Genomic DNA, 17606 nt, shown 5'->3' with positions numbered 1-17606 from the left:
CTCCTGTCTTGCTGGTTGTTTGGCATGGGGTATCCAGCACTGGAGCTTGCTGGTCATTGAGTGGAGCAGGGTCTTAGTCTTGAGACAGAGATCTCAGGGAGAGCTCTTGCCAATTGGTATTACTTGGGGCTGGGAGGTCTCTGGTGGTCTGATGTACTGAACTTGGCTCTCCCACCTCAGAAGCTCAGGCCTGACACCCAGCCAGAGCACCCAGACCCTGCCAGGCACATGGCTCAGAAGAAAAGGGAGAAAAAATAGAACGAAAGAAAAAACAATAATAAAATAAAAGAAAATAAAGTTATTAAAATTAAAAAATTATTAAAGTAAAACAATTAAAAAGTAATGAAAGAAAAAAGAAGAGGGCAACCAAAGCAATAAACAAATCCACCAATGATAATAAGCGCTGAAAACTATACTAAGATAAACATAAAAATCAGAAAGTAGTCAGTTGCATACAGCAAACCCCAAGTCCACACTTGCTCCCAAAATCCACTGCCTCAATTTTGGGATGATTTGTTATCTATTCAGGTGTTCCACAGATGGAGGGTACATCAAGTTGATTGTGGAGATTTAATCTGCTGCTCCAGAGGCTGCACGGAGAAATTTCCCTTTCTCTTCTTTGTTCGCACAGCTCCTGGGGTTCACCTTTGGATTTGGCCCCATCTCTGCATGTAGGTCGCCCTCTGGCATCTGTTCTTTGCCCAGACAGGAGGAGGTTAAAGGAGCGGCTGATTGGGTGCTCTGGCTCACTCAGGTCGGGGGGAGTGACGGGTATGGAATGCGGGGCGAGCCAGTGGCAGCAGAGGCCAGTGTGACGTTGCAACAGCCTGAGGCATGCCGTGTGTTCTCCTGAGGAAATTCTCCCTGGATCGCGGGACAATGGCAGTGGCGGGCTGCACAGACTCCTGGGAGGGGAGGTGTGGATAGTGACCTGTGCTTGCACACAGGATTCTTGGTGGCTGCAGCAGCACCCTTAGCGTTTCATGCCCGTCTCTGGTGTCTGCAGTGATAGCCGCGGTTCGTACCTGTCTCTGAAGCTTGTTTAGGCGGTTTTCTGAACTTCCTCTCCTCGTGCACCCTGAAACAATGGTCTCTTGGCTCTTCTGCAGTTCCAGACTTTTTCCCGGACCCCCTCCTGTTTAGCTGCGGTGCACTAGCCTCCTTCAGGCTGTGTTCACGCAGCCAACCCCAGTCCTCTCCCTGGATTCTGAACTCCAAAGCCTGAGCCTCTGCTCCCAGCCCCCACCCGCCCCAGCAGATGAGCAGACAAGCTTCTCAGGCTGGTGAGTGCTGGTCGGCACTGATCCTCTGTGCAGGAATCTCTCCGCTGTGCCCTCTGCACCCTGTTGCTGTGCTCTCCTCCGTGGCTCCGAAGCTTCCCCCTCACCCACCCCTGTCTCATCTGCAATGAGACAGTGAAGGGGCTTCCTAGTCTGTGGAAACCTTTCCTCCTTCACAGCTCCCTCCCAGAAGTACAGGTCCCATCCCTATTCTTTTGTCTCTGTTTTTTCTTTTTTCTTTTGCCCTACCCAGGTATGTGGGGAGTTTTTTGCCTTTTGGGGAGTCTGAGGTCTTCTGCCAGTGTTCAGTAGGTGTTCTGTAGGAGTTGTTTCACATGTAGATGTATTTTTGGTGTATGTGTGGGGAGGAAGGTGATCTCCATGTCTTAATCCTTCGCCATCTTGAATATCCTCTGTACACTTTCTTTTTATTCTAAGCACCCCACTGATTTTTTTACTTTTACAGATAAAGACAAAACTAATGAGTTGCCTTATAAATCCTACCTCTTTCAGTAACTTGAAGTTTAACCCCATCAGTTTTACTGCCACTTAGTAAATTAAGAGAACATAAATGGGAAATCAAATAATGCTGCTTTTAATTCCCCAGTTATATAAATAACAACTCCAAATGAAATCAAATTTTAACTACATAGCTTCTTACAGTGACCTAAGTTGGACAGATAAATGGAGATTTTCATCATAAAAATTCCAGTGAATATAAATGTCAAAGTCTCCAGTGAACCATTTAAAATTTCATATTGGCCACCAGTCCAATCTAGGAAGTAGGGTACACCTAGGGTAGGGAAAATCCTCTAACAGTCCATGATTTGCTGCAGAACTTAAACCTCAAATCCCACAGAAATTTTTCCTACAGTCATAATAACTGATGAAATTCTGCACAAATTGCTCCTGTTGCAGTGATATTAGAAGCAGCTAAAAACATTTTTAGTAATGAAATGCAATTCAGATAGCACACTCATGCAGGCACATTTTAGAAAAACACAGTACGCAATACAGAGGACAAAAAAAACTGCACAAAATTATGTCAAAAGTACAAAGTTTAGAATAAGTTAGAGGAAACATGCTTTGATTTACCCTTTCATCTCTTCTTTCTTCTCCTTCTCCTTTCCTTCTTCTTGTTTTCCTTTTTCTCCTTTTCCTCCTTTTCTTCCTTCTCTTTCATATCCTTCTCCTCTTTCTTCTCACTGTGAAGACTTCTGTACAACCAGGTACAAAATACTACAACAGCAACAACTACAAGAAAACAGGAAACAAATGACATGTGACTCTGAAAACTAATCACCAAGATTCCAAACGAAGCAGAAGAAATAAACATTGGTTACATTTCTGCAGTTAGAAAATGTTATTTTATTTAAGCCCATAACATTTATTTTCCATCTCAACCCTTCAGTGTCTAAATCCAATCCCCTGGAATCACTTAAACAGTCCACAATAAGTCAGAGTCTTTGCTTAATTTAGAAAATTACCAAAAGCATATTTGGGAAATAAACTCATATGACTAATAATTTTGAAAAAACGTGTATCACTTAGGGTTTGTTACTAAGTGGATATGTAGAATATAAAAGAATATACAATCACCAACACAAGGTAGTATATCACAGAAAAGGTCAGGTTTTTTTAGACTGTTCTACTCAATTTCAACCTATAAAAACTACAGCAACTGAAAAGTCATTGAAAAAATAATGTGCATCTCATCTTCATATTACATTTTCATTTAAGTGGTATCGAAGTTTGAGATACTTACTTGCAGTAAAAATAATCAGAGCAATGATTCCTGCATCTGAGAAAAAATGAAAACAGTTTTGAAGATATTAAGCATCTATGGGTCCTAGATAGCAGCTGTATTTTAATTTTGATCAGATCATCTAAAAACTACAGCAAAAATGTTTATCAATCTAGTTTTAGCATGTCTGCTACTGCATCCAAGTCATTTTGATCACAGAAAACTTTTAAACAGATTCCAGGTACAGGATCCACCTTGTGAAACTCTTAACAGGAGCCTCATTTTTCATTGTTTTGTACTTTAGCTACCACACCAGGTTATTTTGTATAGGTTACTAGTACTGTTAGAATTTACTAGATTAGAGAAAATTATCTACATGTGTCTGTATATACTACCACTTACATTTGTCATGGTACCTGCACTAATAAAATAACTATAAATGTCAATTATTACTAATTATTTGTGACACATTGTTTCTTCCCTACCTACAAATGATTGGAACATGATATTTCCATGTAGAACTCTAAGGTCTCATAGTACAGGGTTATTAATAATGAAATAATACCTAAATCCTCAAAGTCATCAAGTGATAGTATTTCATCACTGGCATTGGGATATCCTAGGAAAAAAATGGAAATAGGTAAAATCAAAGACTAAATAAATCTTAAAGATCTATAAATTCATTGGTTTTGGTCTTGTGCCTTTTTATAATTCATACTTATAATTTAATTTTCCTTATAAATTATATTCATGTTTCTCATTAAAAGTTGCATCATAAAATATTATAAATTTATATTCAATGCCATCAACATTCTTCTTCCTGTCCACTGATATTCCTTGTGACTAATTCTGCAGTATAGCAAGCAAATTTATCATTAGTGTATTCCAAAAAATTAGGCTTGAATTCAATATGATTCTACTTAAAAGATAGAGGAGGGCTTAAAAATGATTTAGAAGTTGCTCTGGAGTAGAAAGACTCTTCAACATTATACAGGCCATTTATAAAATATTCGTGGCTAACATCATACTCAATGTTGAAATACTAAATTTTTTTTCCCTTACGATCAGGAACAACACAGAATTCCTGCATTTGCCACTTCAATTCAATGTAACATTGGAAGTTTGGGTCAGAATCATTACGTAAAAAAGAAGTTAAAAATATCCAGATGGGAAAGAAGAAATAAAATGATCTCTCTTTATAGATGACATGATTTTTTACATAGAAAGCTCTATAAAGATCACACATGTACACACAAACACATACACAACTGTTAGAACTAATACATAAATTCAGCAAAGTTGAAGGATACAAAATGAACACACAAAAATCAGTTGTGTTTCTATACATTAACAATGAACAATCCAAAAATGAAATTAAGCAAACAATTCCATTTACAATAGCATTAAAAAGAATAAAATACTCAAATAAACTTAACCAAGGAGATGAAAGGCTTGTACATTGAAAACTATAAAAATTGCTGAAAGAAAGTGAAGAAGACATAAATAAACGGAAAGACATCCTGTGGTCATGGACAGGAAGACTTAATATTGTTAAGATGTTAATACTACATAAAACAATTTACAGATTAAATGCACTCTCTATCACCATCTTGAAAATGTATTTTGCAGAAAAAGAAAAATACAACCTATAATTTATATGGAATCTCAAGGGACTAGCAACAGCCAAGACAAACTTGAAAAAGAAGAGCAATGTTGAAAGGGCTTATACTTCCTGATTTCAAAACTTACTAAAAAGCTACAATAATACAACAGAATGATACTGGCATAGAGACAGACATACAGACCAATGGTATAGAATATAGGACCCAGAAATAAACCCTTGCTTATATGGTCAAATGATTGTTCACAAGGGTGCTAAGAGCATTCAATGGGGAAAGGGCAGTCTTTTCAACAATGATTTTTGGAAAACTGGATATACACATGCAAAGAATGAAATTTGACACTTATCTTACACCATATACAAAAATTAATTCAAAATGGATCAAAAACAAAAGACTTAAAACTATAAAACTCTTAGAAGAAAACATAGAGGACAAATTTCATGATGTTGAACTGGCAATGACTTCTTAGATGTGACACCAAAAGCATAGGTAACAAAAGAAAAAATAGATATATTGGACTACATCAAAATTTAAAACTTTTGTGCATCAAAGGACACTATCAACAGAGTAAAAACCAACTCACAGAATGGGCAGAAACATCTGTAAATCATACATCTGATAAGGTATTGATATCCGAAATATATTACGAATTCCTAAAACTCAATAACAACAACAAAAAGCCATTTTACAAATGGGAAAGGGACTTAAATAGACATTTCTCCAAAGAAGATATGCAAATGGTCAAGAAGCACATGAAAAGCTGCTCACCATATCACTAATCGTTAGGGGAATAAAAGCCACAATGAGATACTACTTCACACCTATTAACTAACATAGATTATGATGGTTATTATATAAAAAACAGAAATTAACATGTGTTGGCAAAGATTTTGAGGAATTAGAAACTTTGTACATCACTTGTGGGAATGAAAATGGTGCTGCCATTTAAAAACTTTTTAAAAATGGAAGACAGTATGGATGTTCCTCCAAAAATTAAACAAGAATTAATATATAACACAACAATTCCACTCCAAGGTATATACCCCCAAAAAAATTTCAAAAGAGGGACTCAAACAGATACTTGAATGCCAATATTCTGAAAAGCATTGCTTAGAATGTCAAAAGGTGAAAACAACCCAGTATCTATTGACAGATGAATGAATAAATAAAATGTGGTATATACAAACACTGGACTATTTTCAGCCATAAAAAGGAATAAAGTTCTGATAAAAGGTGGATGAACTTTGAAGACATTATGCTAAGTGGAATAACCCAGACACAAAGGGACAAATGTAAAGTACCACTTAAATGAGGTATCTAGGTAAGTTAAATTCAGAGACAGAAAGTAGAAAGAGGTTATTGAATGTGGGAGGAGGGAGAAAGGAGCATTACTGCTTAATGGGTATAAAGTTTTAGTTTGAGATGATGAAAAAGTTTTAGAGATAGATAGTAGTGATGGTTGCACAACAATGTGAATGTATATAATGCTACTGAATTGGATGAAATGGTAAGAAAAATTAAATAAATGTTGATCTGGAAAAATTACAGTAAGCGTTCTGCCAGACATTAAAACATATTATAGTACTAGAGTGAAAAACAACAACTTGGTGTTGGCACAGATATGGACAGAGTTCAAGGGAACAGATAGTAGACTAAAACACCTATGGATTTAATGGATGATAAAAAGTGGCACCTCAAAACACTTGGAGAGAAGACAAGTTATTCAACAAATGGTGCTACTTTGCCATTGGATGGGGGTGGGTGGAGTGAAGAGGGACCCAATCTCATTCCACATACTATAATGAATTTCAGATGTACCAAAGATTTAAATCCAAAGAATGCAATTAGGATGCATGGTTGAAATGTTTATATAATTTCAGCTTGAGGAAGTCCTAAAACTTTTATAAGAAAGATACAACACTCATAGCCATTAGGGAAAATTCGATATATCCAGCTACCTATTAATGTAAATGTTTTGTACATATAAATGACCACCAATAGGAGAATAGTTAAATAAAATATGATGGCATATATTAAAGTCATCATTTAAAAGGATGAGAATAAATCAAAATACAATCCCAATATAAGACATTAAGTGGAAAAATGCTAGTTTCAAAAAAATATGAACAGTATTATGCCATTTTTAAGAAAATAAACACCAAATTAAATGTATAGCTACATATATAAGGATTTTGATGTACAGAAATAGATACAAAGACACCCTAACAGTGATTAACTAAGGTAATAGGCTAGGAAAGGAGAACTAATCTTTTACTCTGTATACTTCTGTAATGTTTGAAAATTTACAAAAATATATTCATGTATAAAAATATACTCAGGTAACAAAAAGTTATAAAAAGCAACCCATATCTAATAGTACAGTATAAAATCCTAAAAGAAAACTGACTGGTGAAAATAAAGCAAAAAAAAAAAAAAAAAAAGGAAAAAAAATAACAACCCTAGGAAAAAAGTTCACTTCACATTAAAAGGGCTTTAATTTATAGTAAGTTCAAATCAACAGCAACAAAAAAGTTTTAGAAACCTAATAGAAAAATGAACAAAGAACATGGATAAATAAATGTAGACAGAAAAAGTTAAGCCTCACTGATAATTAAAGAAATGCAAATTAAAATAAGACATGATTTTACACCCATCACTTTATAAATTTCTTAACTATAAGTAAGATAAAGAGTTACTGAACCTGGATATTTTGAAAGTGGAGTCTTGGTTGGATGAGTAGGCTTGTAACCTGGAAAAATAAATTTGACTCAATTCACCATCCTTGTCAATACAAAATTATGAATTTAATTTTGGTTTTTAATTTTTTTTAAAGATTATTTCTCAAAATAAATAATACACATACACTCAGAACTTTGCAATTCTACTCCTGGGTTTAACCTAAATATATATTTGTACAAGTGCATAAGGATGTGTATATAAAATGTTCACTACAACTTTGTATTTTATAATGAAAATCCTAGTAGTTAACTAATTATAAATCATAAAATTTATGTATTCTTTTAAAAGATCCAAGTAGTATATTCCATAATTTTTTTCTTTTTCACTAAGGATTTCTTGGACATTTTTTCATATTAGCACATTTAGGTCTGACTTAACACCATTATATGTTGCTACTGATCCTTTTGGTATAGTCTTTCTCTAACTGATGATAAAAAATGATTGACAATCCCATAAGGAGAGTTGACTTTTTATTTTAAAAAAAAGATCACTGTAGCTTCTTCTCTTCATAGGCTTTTTCTCACAAACAATTCACATCTTCAAACACTAAACTGAATCAGTGTTTTATAAGTCCTTATGAAATGTTTATGGTCAACTTTCAAAAGAGCATATCAACAAATATAGTATACCACAGTGTATAGGCCCACTAGGACATGGATGGGTCAATGAATATAAATTTCATATGCAATCTTTATATATCATCCACCAAAAAACATCTCTTTTCCCACAAAACTTCACAGCACTCACCATGGTACTGAAGGAGGTTACTGGGTACCAGGTTTATAGGAATTATATAAGGTGTTCTAATTACCATGTTAACATGAATAATCCCCCTCAATCCTTCAAAATATCAGGGCAATAGGAAACAAACAAATTAGATGCCAGTAATTGACTTTAGTTTGAGTCATTAGACAACAGGAAACTAGAACCCACAGAAATGATGTTACTTGAGTGAGCAGAGCCACACTGGGACCCTGAATGCAGTCTGCCCAGGTTAATGCTCTTCCCTCTCTTCCTCTTGTCTCTTGCTTCTGCTGCAACTAAAAGGAAGAAGCCAGAGAAAGCAGCCCTGAAATCAGGAAGATAATTCCTTCTACCATATCAAAATAGTCTCTCAAGTCTTAAGCAGAGCAGCTAATTAGTAGTCCCTGCCAGAAATCCTCCATTTCATTTCAATAAGTAAGGATTTCTCCTGCCTTTCTGTTGTTATGAAATTTACTTTCTGTTGCTAAATAAAAATGCCCAGTAAAGAGACAAATGATATTTGTATGAGGTGGGGAGTGGTAGAAATACTGGTCTTATTCTGGTGACAACAGAAATTTCCCAGTATAAAAAGAACCAAACTGGTTGCAGTCTGGAAAATGAAACATAGTCCTGGACCTGGAAGATACCCTGTAAAGGTGATGCTGTAAGTCATACAAGCTACCTAAGAGCTTTCTAGATGCCAGGCACTGTGCTAAGTGCTTTAAATGGATCCCATTTTGACTTTGCTATCACCCAGTGAGGAAGGCATTAACTCATACATGTAAGTAAATATATTTAAAGTTCATGTAACTTGTCCAAGTTCACACATCTGTTGATATCTGTGGACTATGGCAAATACTTTTAGAATCACTAAGCATAACAACTAAAATGGCTGTAAATATATTCTTCCTCTTTTCATTACTAAAAATGATGAATGAGTGTAAATCACATGAATTTAAAGGATTTTTTTGTAAAATATAAGCAGGAAGTTACTAAATCTGAATGGCTCAAAATTGGGAGTTTTGTATTGAGAGGAATCAGCACTGAAGAACAAACCACATGGGATTACTACTTTCATATAATTTATATGAATTATGCCTCTCATTCTTGACTTATATAGGTAAAAATTCCCATGCTTCAATTTACTCTGAAAAATCATTCCCATCTAGTTTTATACATAAAAATACCAAACAAGAGACATTAATATACCTGTGTTTTTTGCTAACAGAATGTGCTAAGACTGTATAAAAACATACAAAATCACAACAGCAGAATTCTATGTAAGTTCTGTCATACATCTCTCATGGAAATGGATACAAGACAGAGTTAAATACAAAGATTTATTTTTTCAATTATTCTTGTCAATGTCAAAGAAATGAAAACTAAAAGACAAAATTTAAAAAAAGGAAAAAGACAACATTTGTACCTTTAATACACTTTGGCATCTCAGGCTCCCAAGTATTATTACCACCACAGAACACTAGGTTGCTGCCATTAAGGTAAAAACCCTGGAGGCATTCAAATATCACCTTTGCTTGGTAGGAAAATTTTTCTCTACTTCCTGATACCATTATTCCATGTTTGAGTACTGGACGTTCACATTTGACCACTGAAAATTGGAGAAATTCCAGAATTAATAAAAAGCTGCTTTCACACAGGACCAGAAAAACTAGTGCAAAGTAGTAATTTCCAGTGGGAAGAAAAAGCTGAGGAGTGAAAGGCAAGATGTTAATTGAAAAAAAAAGACTGGGCTTCCCTGGTGGCGCAGTGGTTGAGAGTCCGCCTGCCGATGCAGGGGACACGGGTTCGTGCCCCTATCCCGGAAGATCCCACATGCCGCGGAGCGGCTGGGCCCGCGAGCCATGGCCGCGGAGCCTGTGTGTCCGGAGCCTGTGCTCCGCAACGGGAGAGGCCACAGCAGTGAGAGGCCCGCGTACAGCAAAAGAAAAAAAAAAAAAAAAAAAAAAGACTTTATTTGTGCATTTGAATTTCAGGCAGATGGATTTAGAGAAACTTAATAACGTTTTTCCACCTAGAACAGACTGTCATTATACTTTATTGGCTTTCCTTCATTTTTTTCCATTAATGACAAGTTTTGAGAAGGTGTGACTACCAGGTACAAAATTCAGGGCAAGTTCAAAACTTTTGATACTTTTGATACTCTTTAGCTCTAGGACTTTTTTTAAGGTCATGCTGACACTAATTACAGTAACCTGCTCTTTTAAAAGCAAAGACTTTTTTGAGAAGGTAATATTTGAGTTCGATTTTAAAAGTTGAAAAGAAGCTAGCCAGGCAAAATGCTCAGCCCTCACACCAGTGTACTCTGGTGTTTCCCATTCTACTCTACTTCTTCAAAGTAAAATACAGGTCGTGACCCTCTAGACTGACTTCAATATCTATGAATGTGTTTTGCAGAATTCTGAAAAGAACAAACAAACTGAAAAACACTGGGCTGAGCAGAGAGTTCAAGAGGATATCTTATGAGATTAAATCTGAGCAATAGATAAGGGCCAGATAATATACAGCCTTTTAAACCAGAATAGTGTTCTTCCTCCTTTCCTGTGGATCTGAATTTCCATCAAGTATCACATCATTTCTGTTCAGCCAGAACTTCTTTATCAATTCTTGTGTTCAGGTTGGCTGATGACAAATTCTCCAAGTTTTTGTTTATCTGAATCTGTTTTTTATTTATTTCACCTTCAGTTTTGGAAGATTTCTCCTTGACAGTGAATTCTAGGTTAAGTGTTTTATTTTTCTTTCAGCACATTAGCAGAGATTATTGTCTTCTCATTTCCACAGTTCCTTAAGAGACATCAGCTGTCATTCTTAATGTGGGTAATGGGGGGATGGGAGTGGGTGGGTGTGTCCTCAATATAATACCTTTTTTCTCTGGCTCCCTTTTATTTTTTGTTTTCAGTAGTTTTACCATGATGTATTTAGTTTGGTGGGGGTTTCTTGGTAAAATTAAAATTTTTACTTATCCTGCTAGGGTCACTGAATTTCTTGTACCTATAGGGTTATAGTTTTGGATCAAATTTGAAATATTTTGGCCCGTGTTTATTCAAATAATTTTCTGTATTCCTTTCTCTCCTCTCTTTCTGAAACTTCAATTACATGTATATTTGACTGCTTGCATTGCCACATTTTTGTTTTTAATTTCAGCCATTCTAATAGTTGGTTAGTGGTATCTCATTGTGATTTTAAATTACATTCCTGTAATTACTAATAATATTGAGCAACTTTTCATGTACTTTTTGCCATCTATATATCACGTTTGGTGAAATATGTCTATTACTAATTTTTGCTCATTTAAAAAAATTGTTTTATTATTATTGTGTTTTGAGGGTTCTTCCTATATCATAGATACAAGTTAATTATTAGATACGTACTTTGAAAATATTTTCTCCCTATCTATTGCTTTTTGTTGTTGTTCTCTTAATAATATCTTATGCAGTCCAGAAATTTTGAGTTTGGAGTATCCAATTTATTATTTTTTTCTTTAAAGCATCACGCTTTATGGGTTGTATTAGAGAAATCTTTGGCTAGGTCACAAATATTTTCTGTGTTTTCTTGTAAAAGTGTTGTAGTTGTAGGTTTCACATGTATGTCTATGCTTCATTTTGAATAAATGTCTGCATATGGTGCTAACATGGGCTGAGGTTCTTTTTTTTTTTTTTTTTTTTTTACCATATGGGTGTTCAATTGTGCTGGTACCATTTGTTGAAAAAATTGTTCTCCACTGAATTGACTGTATACCTGTGAAAATCAACTGGACATATTTACAAGGGTCTAATCCTGGACTCACTATTTTGTTTATTGCTCTATATACCTATCCTTTCACCACTACCAAACTGTCTTGCTTATATGCCTTATAGTATGCTTTATACTAAGTCTTGACATCAGGTAGAGTACATCCTCCAGTTCATTTTCAAAAACTGCTTAACTATTTTAGCTCTTTTGTCTTTCCATATAAATTTCAGAATCAGTTTGTCAATTTATACAAAAAGTTTTACTGGGGTTTCTATTGGGATTATGTTGAATTTATAGATCAATTATAATGAATTTACACCTTTATTATTTTGAGTCTTCCATTTCACGGCCAATGTATAACCCTTTATTTATTAAGGTCTTTAATTTCCTTTACTAGTGTTTAGTGGTTTATACCATTTAAATCTTTCATATATGTTAGATTTATATGCAAGTATTTTGTGTTTTGGATTTGCAAATAGTTGTTGTAAATAAAACTTTCAGTAATGATTTATTGCTAGTATGTAGACATACGATTGATTTCTGTATGTTGATCTTATATTTTGCAACCTTGCTAAAACATCAGTCTTTGGAATTTTCTACATAGACAATCATGTTATAAATGAATACAGACTATTTTATTTCTTTCATTCCAATGTATGTATGCTTATTTCTTTCGCTTGCCTTATTGCAGTGAATGGGACCTTCAGTACAATGCTGAATAGAGTGATGAACATAGACATACTTCCTTTCTTCCTACCTTGGGGGGAAAGAAAGTAGATTTTTACTATTAATCATAATGTTAGTTGTGCGATTTTTGTATGTGCCTTTTATCAGGTTGATATAGTTAGTTCCATTCTGTTCCTAGTTTGCTAAGTTTTACCATAAAAAGATGATGAATTCTGTCAATTGCTTTTTTTTTGCATCTATTAAGATGATCATATATTTTTTCATTATAGTCTTTTGATATGGTAAATAACACTGATTAATTTTAAAATCTGAACCAATCTTGCATTTATGGAATAAATCTTACTTGGCTATGATGTATTCTTATTTTTATATATAGCAGGATTTTTTTCTTTTTTTTTTTTAATTGGAGTAAAACTGCTTTACAATGTTGTGTTAGTTTCTGCAGTACAATGAAAAGGAACGAAATTGGGTCATTTGTAGAGATGTGGATGGACCTAGAGTCTGTTATACAGAGTGAAGTGAGCCAGAAAGAGAAAAACAAATATCGTATATTAACACATATATGTGGAATCTAGAAAAATGGTACAGATGAACCTATTTGTAGGGCAGGAATAGAGACGTAGACGTATAGCAGAATTTCATTTGTTGATATTTTGTTGAAAAGTTCTATATTCAATAAGGATATTGTTTACAATTTTCTTTCAATGTTTTTGTCTGGTTTTAGTATCAGGTAATGTCCCCATGAAGTGAGTTGAGAAGCATTTCCTCCTCTTATATTTCTTGAACAGTTTGTGTAGAGGTGCTATTATTTATTCCTGCAATGTGTGGTAGAATTAATTCCCCAAGGAGGCCATCTGGGCCTCAGTTCTCACTGTGGGAAGGTTTTTAACTACAAATTATATTTCCTTAATAGGTATAAGACTATTTAGGTTACCTATATACTCGTGTGAAGATATTTTGGTATTTTTTTTGTCTTTCAAGGAATTTGTCAATTTTATTTCAGTTGTCAAATTTATAGGCATAAAGATGTAATATTACAACTATCATCATTGTAATATTTTTTAACTATCCATTTAAATGTCTGCAGAATAGTGTTGTCCACTTTTTCATTCTTTTTAAAAAAATTATTTTATTTTATTTATTTTTTTGCAGTATGCGGGCCTCTCACTGTTGTGGAGCATAGGCTCCGGACACACAGGCCCAGTGGCCATGGCTCATGGTCCCAGCCACTCCATGGCATGTGGGATCCTCCCGGACCAGGGCACGAACCCGTGTCCCCTGCATTGGCAGGCAGACTCTCAACCACTGCGCCACCAGGGAAGCGCCGAAAAATTTATTATTTTAATACAACTTTTTTTTTTTTTAAGAAGATGTTGGGGGTAGGAGTTTATTAACTAATTAATTTATTTTTGCTGTGTTGGGTCTTCGTTTCTGTGCAAGGGCTCTCTGTTGTTGTGGCAAGCAGGGGCCACTCTTCATCGCGGTGTGTGGGCCTCTCACTATTGCGGCCTCTCTTGTTGAGGAGCACAGGCTCCAGATGCACAGGCTCAGTAGTTGTGGCTCACGGGCCTAGTTGCCCCACGGCATGTGGGAATCCTCCCAGACCAGGGCTCGAACCCATGTCCCCTGCATTAGCAGGCAGATTCTCAACCACTGCTCCATCAGGGAAGCCCCTAATACAACTTTTAAAGGTTACATTCCATTTACAGTTATTACAAAATATTGGCTATATTCCTCATGTTGTCTAATACATCCTTGTAGCCTATCTTATACCCAATAGTTTGTACCTTCCACGTCCACACCCCTATATTGTCCCTCCTCACTGGTGACCACTAGTTTGTTCTCTGTATCTGTGAGTCTGCTTCTTTTCTGTTATATTTACTAGTTTGTTGTATTTTTTAGATTCCACATATAAATGATACCATACAGTATTTGTCTTTCTCTGTCTGACTTATTAAATATATTTTTCTTTCTTGTCAGCCTAGTTATAGCTTTATCTATTTTATTGATCTTCTCCAAGAACCAGAGGTTTGTTTCATTGGTTTTCTCTATTATTTTCTCTTCACAATTTCATTGATTTCTATCTTTATGATCATCTTATGTCACCTTATTTTGAGTTTACTCTTCTTTTTTTAGTTTTTTAAGGCGGAAGCTTAGATTGTTGATTTGAGACTTTTATTTTTTTCTAACACAAGTATTTCATGCTATAAATTTCCCTTTAAGCAATGCTTTTGTTGTATCACACAAATTTTGATATTTTGATGTATTGTGTTTTTCATTTTTACTCAATTCAAAACATTTTCTAACTTCCCTTGTTACTTCATCTTTGACTCATGGGTTAGTAAGGAGTGCCTTTCATAATTTTCAAGTATTTGCGAATTTTCTAGATTAGCCCTGTTTTAATTTCTATGTTTATTCCATTGTGAACAGACAATGCACTTAATGATTTCAGTTCTTTGGAATGTGTTAAAAATAATCTTATTGCCTAGAATATGAGCTACCTTAGAGAATGTCCCATGTGCACTTGAAAAGAGTAAATATTATCCTGTTATTCAGTGGTTTTCTTCCAAGAATCAAATCCCCTCTAGCATGTCCTTGCTTTATGTCACTCTCTAGTGCCTTAAATATTGTTTTAAAAATATATTTTAGGGGCTTCCCTGGTGGCGCAGTGGTTGGGAGTCCGCCTGCCAATGCAGGTGACAAAGGTTCATGCCCCGGTCTGGGAAGATCCCACATGCCGCAGAGCAGCTGGGCCCGTGAGCCATGGCTGCTGAGGCTGCACGTCTGGAGCCTGTGCTCTGCAACGGGAGAGGTCACAACAGTGAGAGGCCCGCACACTGCAAAAAAAAAAAAAAAAAAAAAAAAAATATATATATATATATATATATATATATATATATATATACACACATATATATATATGTATATATATATATATATTTTGTTGTTGTTGTTGTTGTTCAGAGTTTATCATTCTTATCAATGAGAAGCTTAGCTTTTTAAAATTTTCTCTACCATTATTTGTAGCCAGAACTCTCAGACATCTTGCAATATAAGAAAAAAATCTTTATTTTTGAGGCAGGGTGTGTTGAGGTTTTAGTTCTTTCAAGCAAGAAAATCCTAATACACACACACACACAATTAGTTCACAATGTGTAAACTGTAATGTCAAGAACATCTGGGGTGAGGGGTGGGAAACCCCACAACTAGAACTATTTTCTCTTCGATTTGGCCTAAATTAAATTAGAAGTCAATTTAACCAGAGGAAGAAACATGTATGACTGTTTCACTTATAGGTAAAACTATTTACACAGTATTTACAAATGAAGAAGGAAACAAATGGAAACATTATTACCTTTACACAGAGGAGCAGCACTACTCCATTTGCCAGGTCCAGAACAAATAAGCTGGCTCTCTCCAACAAGTGAATATTCATCTGATCCATTTGAAGGATTACAACTGTAAGTTACTAATTCATTATATTCAAATATATTCCTGTAGCTATTGGTGTGTTTTCCATGTTTTATTTTTGGAGGTCGTCCACAAAAAATCTCTTAAAAAGGGGTAAAAAGAGAAAATAAAGGTAAAGGGAAGGTGAAAGAGTAAGACAGCATCAGAAAAGTCCTATGAACTACCTTCAATAAGTTCTTTAACATGATTTCTAGAAGTTAGTTGTGAATCCTTTATCCATTTAGAGGAGAGTTTCCATGAGAAAATGTATTATCCCAAATTCAAATCATGTACAAATAAACTTTAAAGAGCCAAACTCATTGTCTTAAATACCTATATAAAGTACCTATATGAAATACCTATATTTATCTATAAGAACATGCTAAGTTTTGCTCTAATCATCATAAAAGATGGAAATTTAATGAGAAAATATGCTTGTGATTAAAAATAAAATTCACTGCTAGCTAAGAAATGCATATTTATAATTTATAAACATATCCATTCACTACATCCATGGTTCACAATAATACCAAGATATGGTCTTATTTCACTGTCATCCTTGTAAGTTTATGGTGAAATTTTCCAGAATCTACAAATTGGGTGATTTTGCCACAGACTGAATCCAGATGTCTTCCTTTAAGCCAGATATTGAAGAGATTTGCAAAAATGTAAAACAATGCCACTATTCCCACAGTTGGTTTTGGAAATTTTTAATTTTTTCATAAAAATATGTTGTATATATTAACATGTATTGACTTTACTGTTCCTAAAAATGATTTAATAATTAACTATTTTAAAAACTTTTGTTTTAATTCCAAAATAATGAATACCAATAGACATAACCCACATAAAGAAAAGCTCTTTGGAATTGTTGCTGATTTAACAGCATAAACAGGTCCTGAAGCCAAAAAGTTTGAAAATTCCTAATCTAAATTCTAAAGTGAGAATTTACTTACTTTCACAATGTGGTATCTTATCACTCCAATGCACATTATTTCCAATAAGGTTACAAGTGAGAATTTTTTTTCCTCTTAAGTAATAACTAAATGAAAAAAGAAAAGGTTACTGTTTCTTTAACAGCACATGATACTGAAAATTTTTATATGGTTGTTTTTTTGTACTACAGTAGTTTGAGGGAGAAGTTTCTTAAATGACATGATATAATGAAAGTGCTAACCAAATCTGCAATTTTAATCAAATAGAGTTTCTGCATGTAGACACACACTGTCCAACAGCAAAATGTCTAAATTACTATCATGCCTGTCAGTGTGGCCTCTTCACCATCTCTGGCAAATGCATCACACATTCACTTCTATGCTTTTGCTCACACCATTCTGCTCAGCAAGGACTGAGCAGAGAGATCAGGCCCTAGAGCTTGCCTGCCTGGATTCAAGTCCCAGCTCCATGAATGACTTGTTATTTAAGCTTTGGAAAGTCTCTTATTGTTCCTCTTGCTCAATTTCCTCATCTATGTAAAAGAGGTAATAGTACATACTTCATGGGGTTATTTTGAGAATTAGTTAGCATCTGACACATAGTGAGTGCTAGGTAAGTTTTAGTTCTTTTTAATATTCTTTAGATCAGAATATC

At 34.7% G+C, this 17606-nt stretch overlaps 1 protein-coding gene across 1 annotated transcript in view; it reads right to left on the bottom strand.

Moving 5' to 3' along the window:
• Positions 1-2379: 2379 nt before the first annotated feature.
• The window catches only part of LOC308629616 (membrane cofactor protein-like), a gene marked incomplete at both ends in the record, with an annotated part of 31486 nt that continues 16259 nt past the window's right edge, over positions 2380-17606 (bottom strand). The window contains 7 exons of the mRNA XM_081257655.1: positions 2380-2534; positions 3046-3081; positions 3590-3643; positions 7348-7395; positions 9556-9738; positions 15922-16119; positions 16973-17058. Of these exons, the coding sequence (XP_081113781.1) occupies positions 2380-2534; positions 3046-3081; positions 3590-3643; positions 7348-7395; positions 9556-9738; positions 15922-16119; positions 16973-17058 (760 nt within the window). The remainder of the gene's footprint in view (positions 2535-3045; positions 3082-3589; positions 3644-7347; positions 7396-9555; positions 9739-15921; positions 16120-16972; positions 17059-17606) is intronic.

This window comes from Mesoplodon bidens (genome assembly GCF_964165515.1).
Source record: "Mesoplodon bidens genome assembly, chromosome: 2".
Taxonomy (NCBI): domain Eukaryota; kingdom Metazoa; phylum Chordata; class Mammalia; order Artiodactyla; family Ziphiidae; genus Mesoplodon; species Mesoplodon bidens.
Note: the sequence above shows the minus strand (reverse complement) of the source record. Positions and strands in the feature narration are given on the sequence as shown.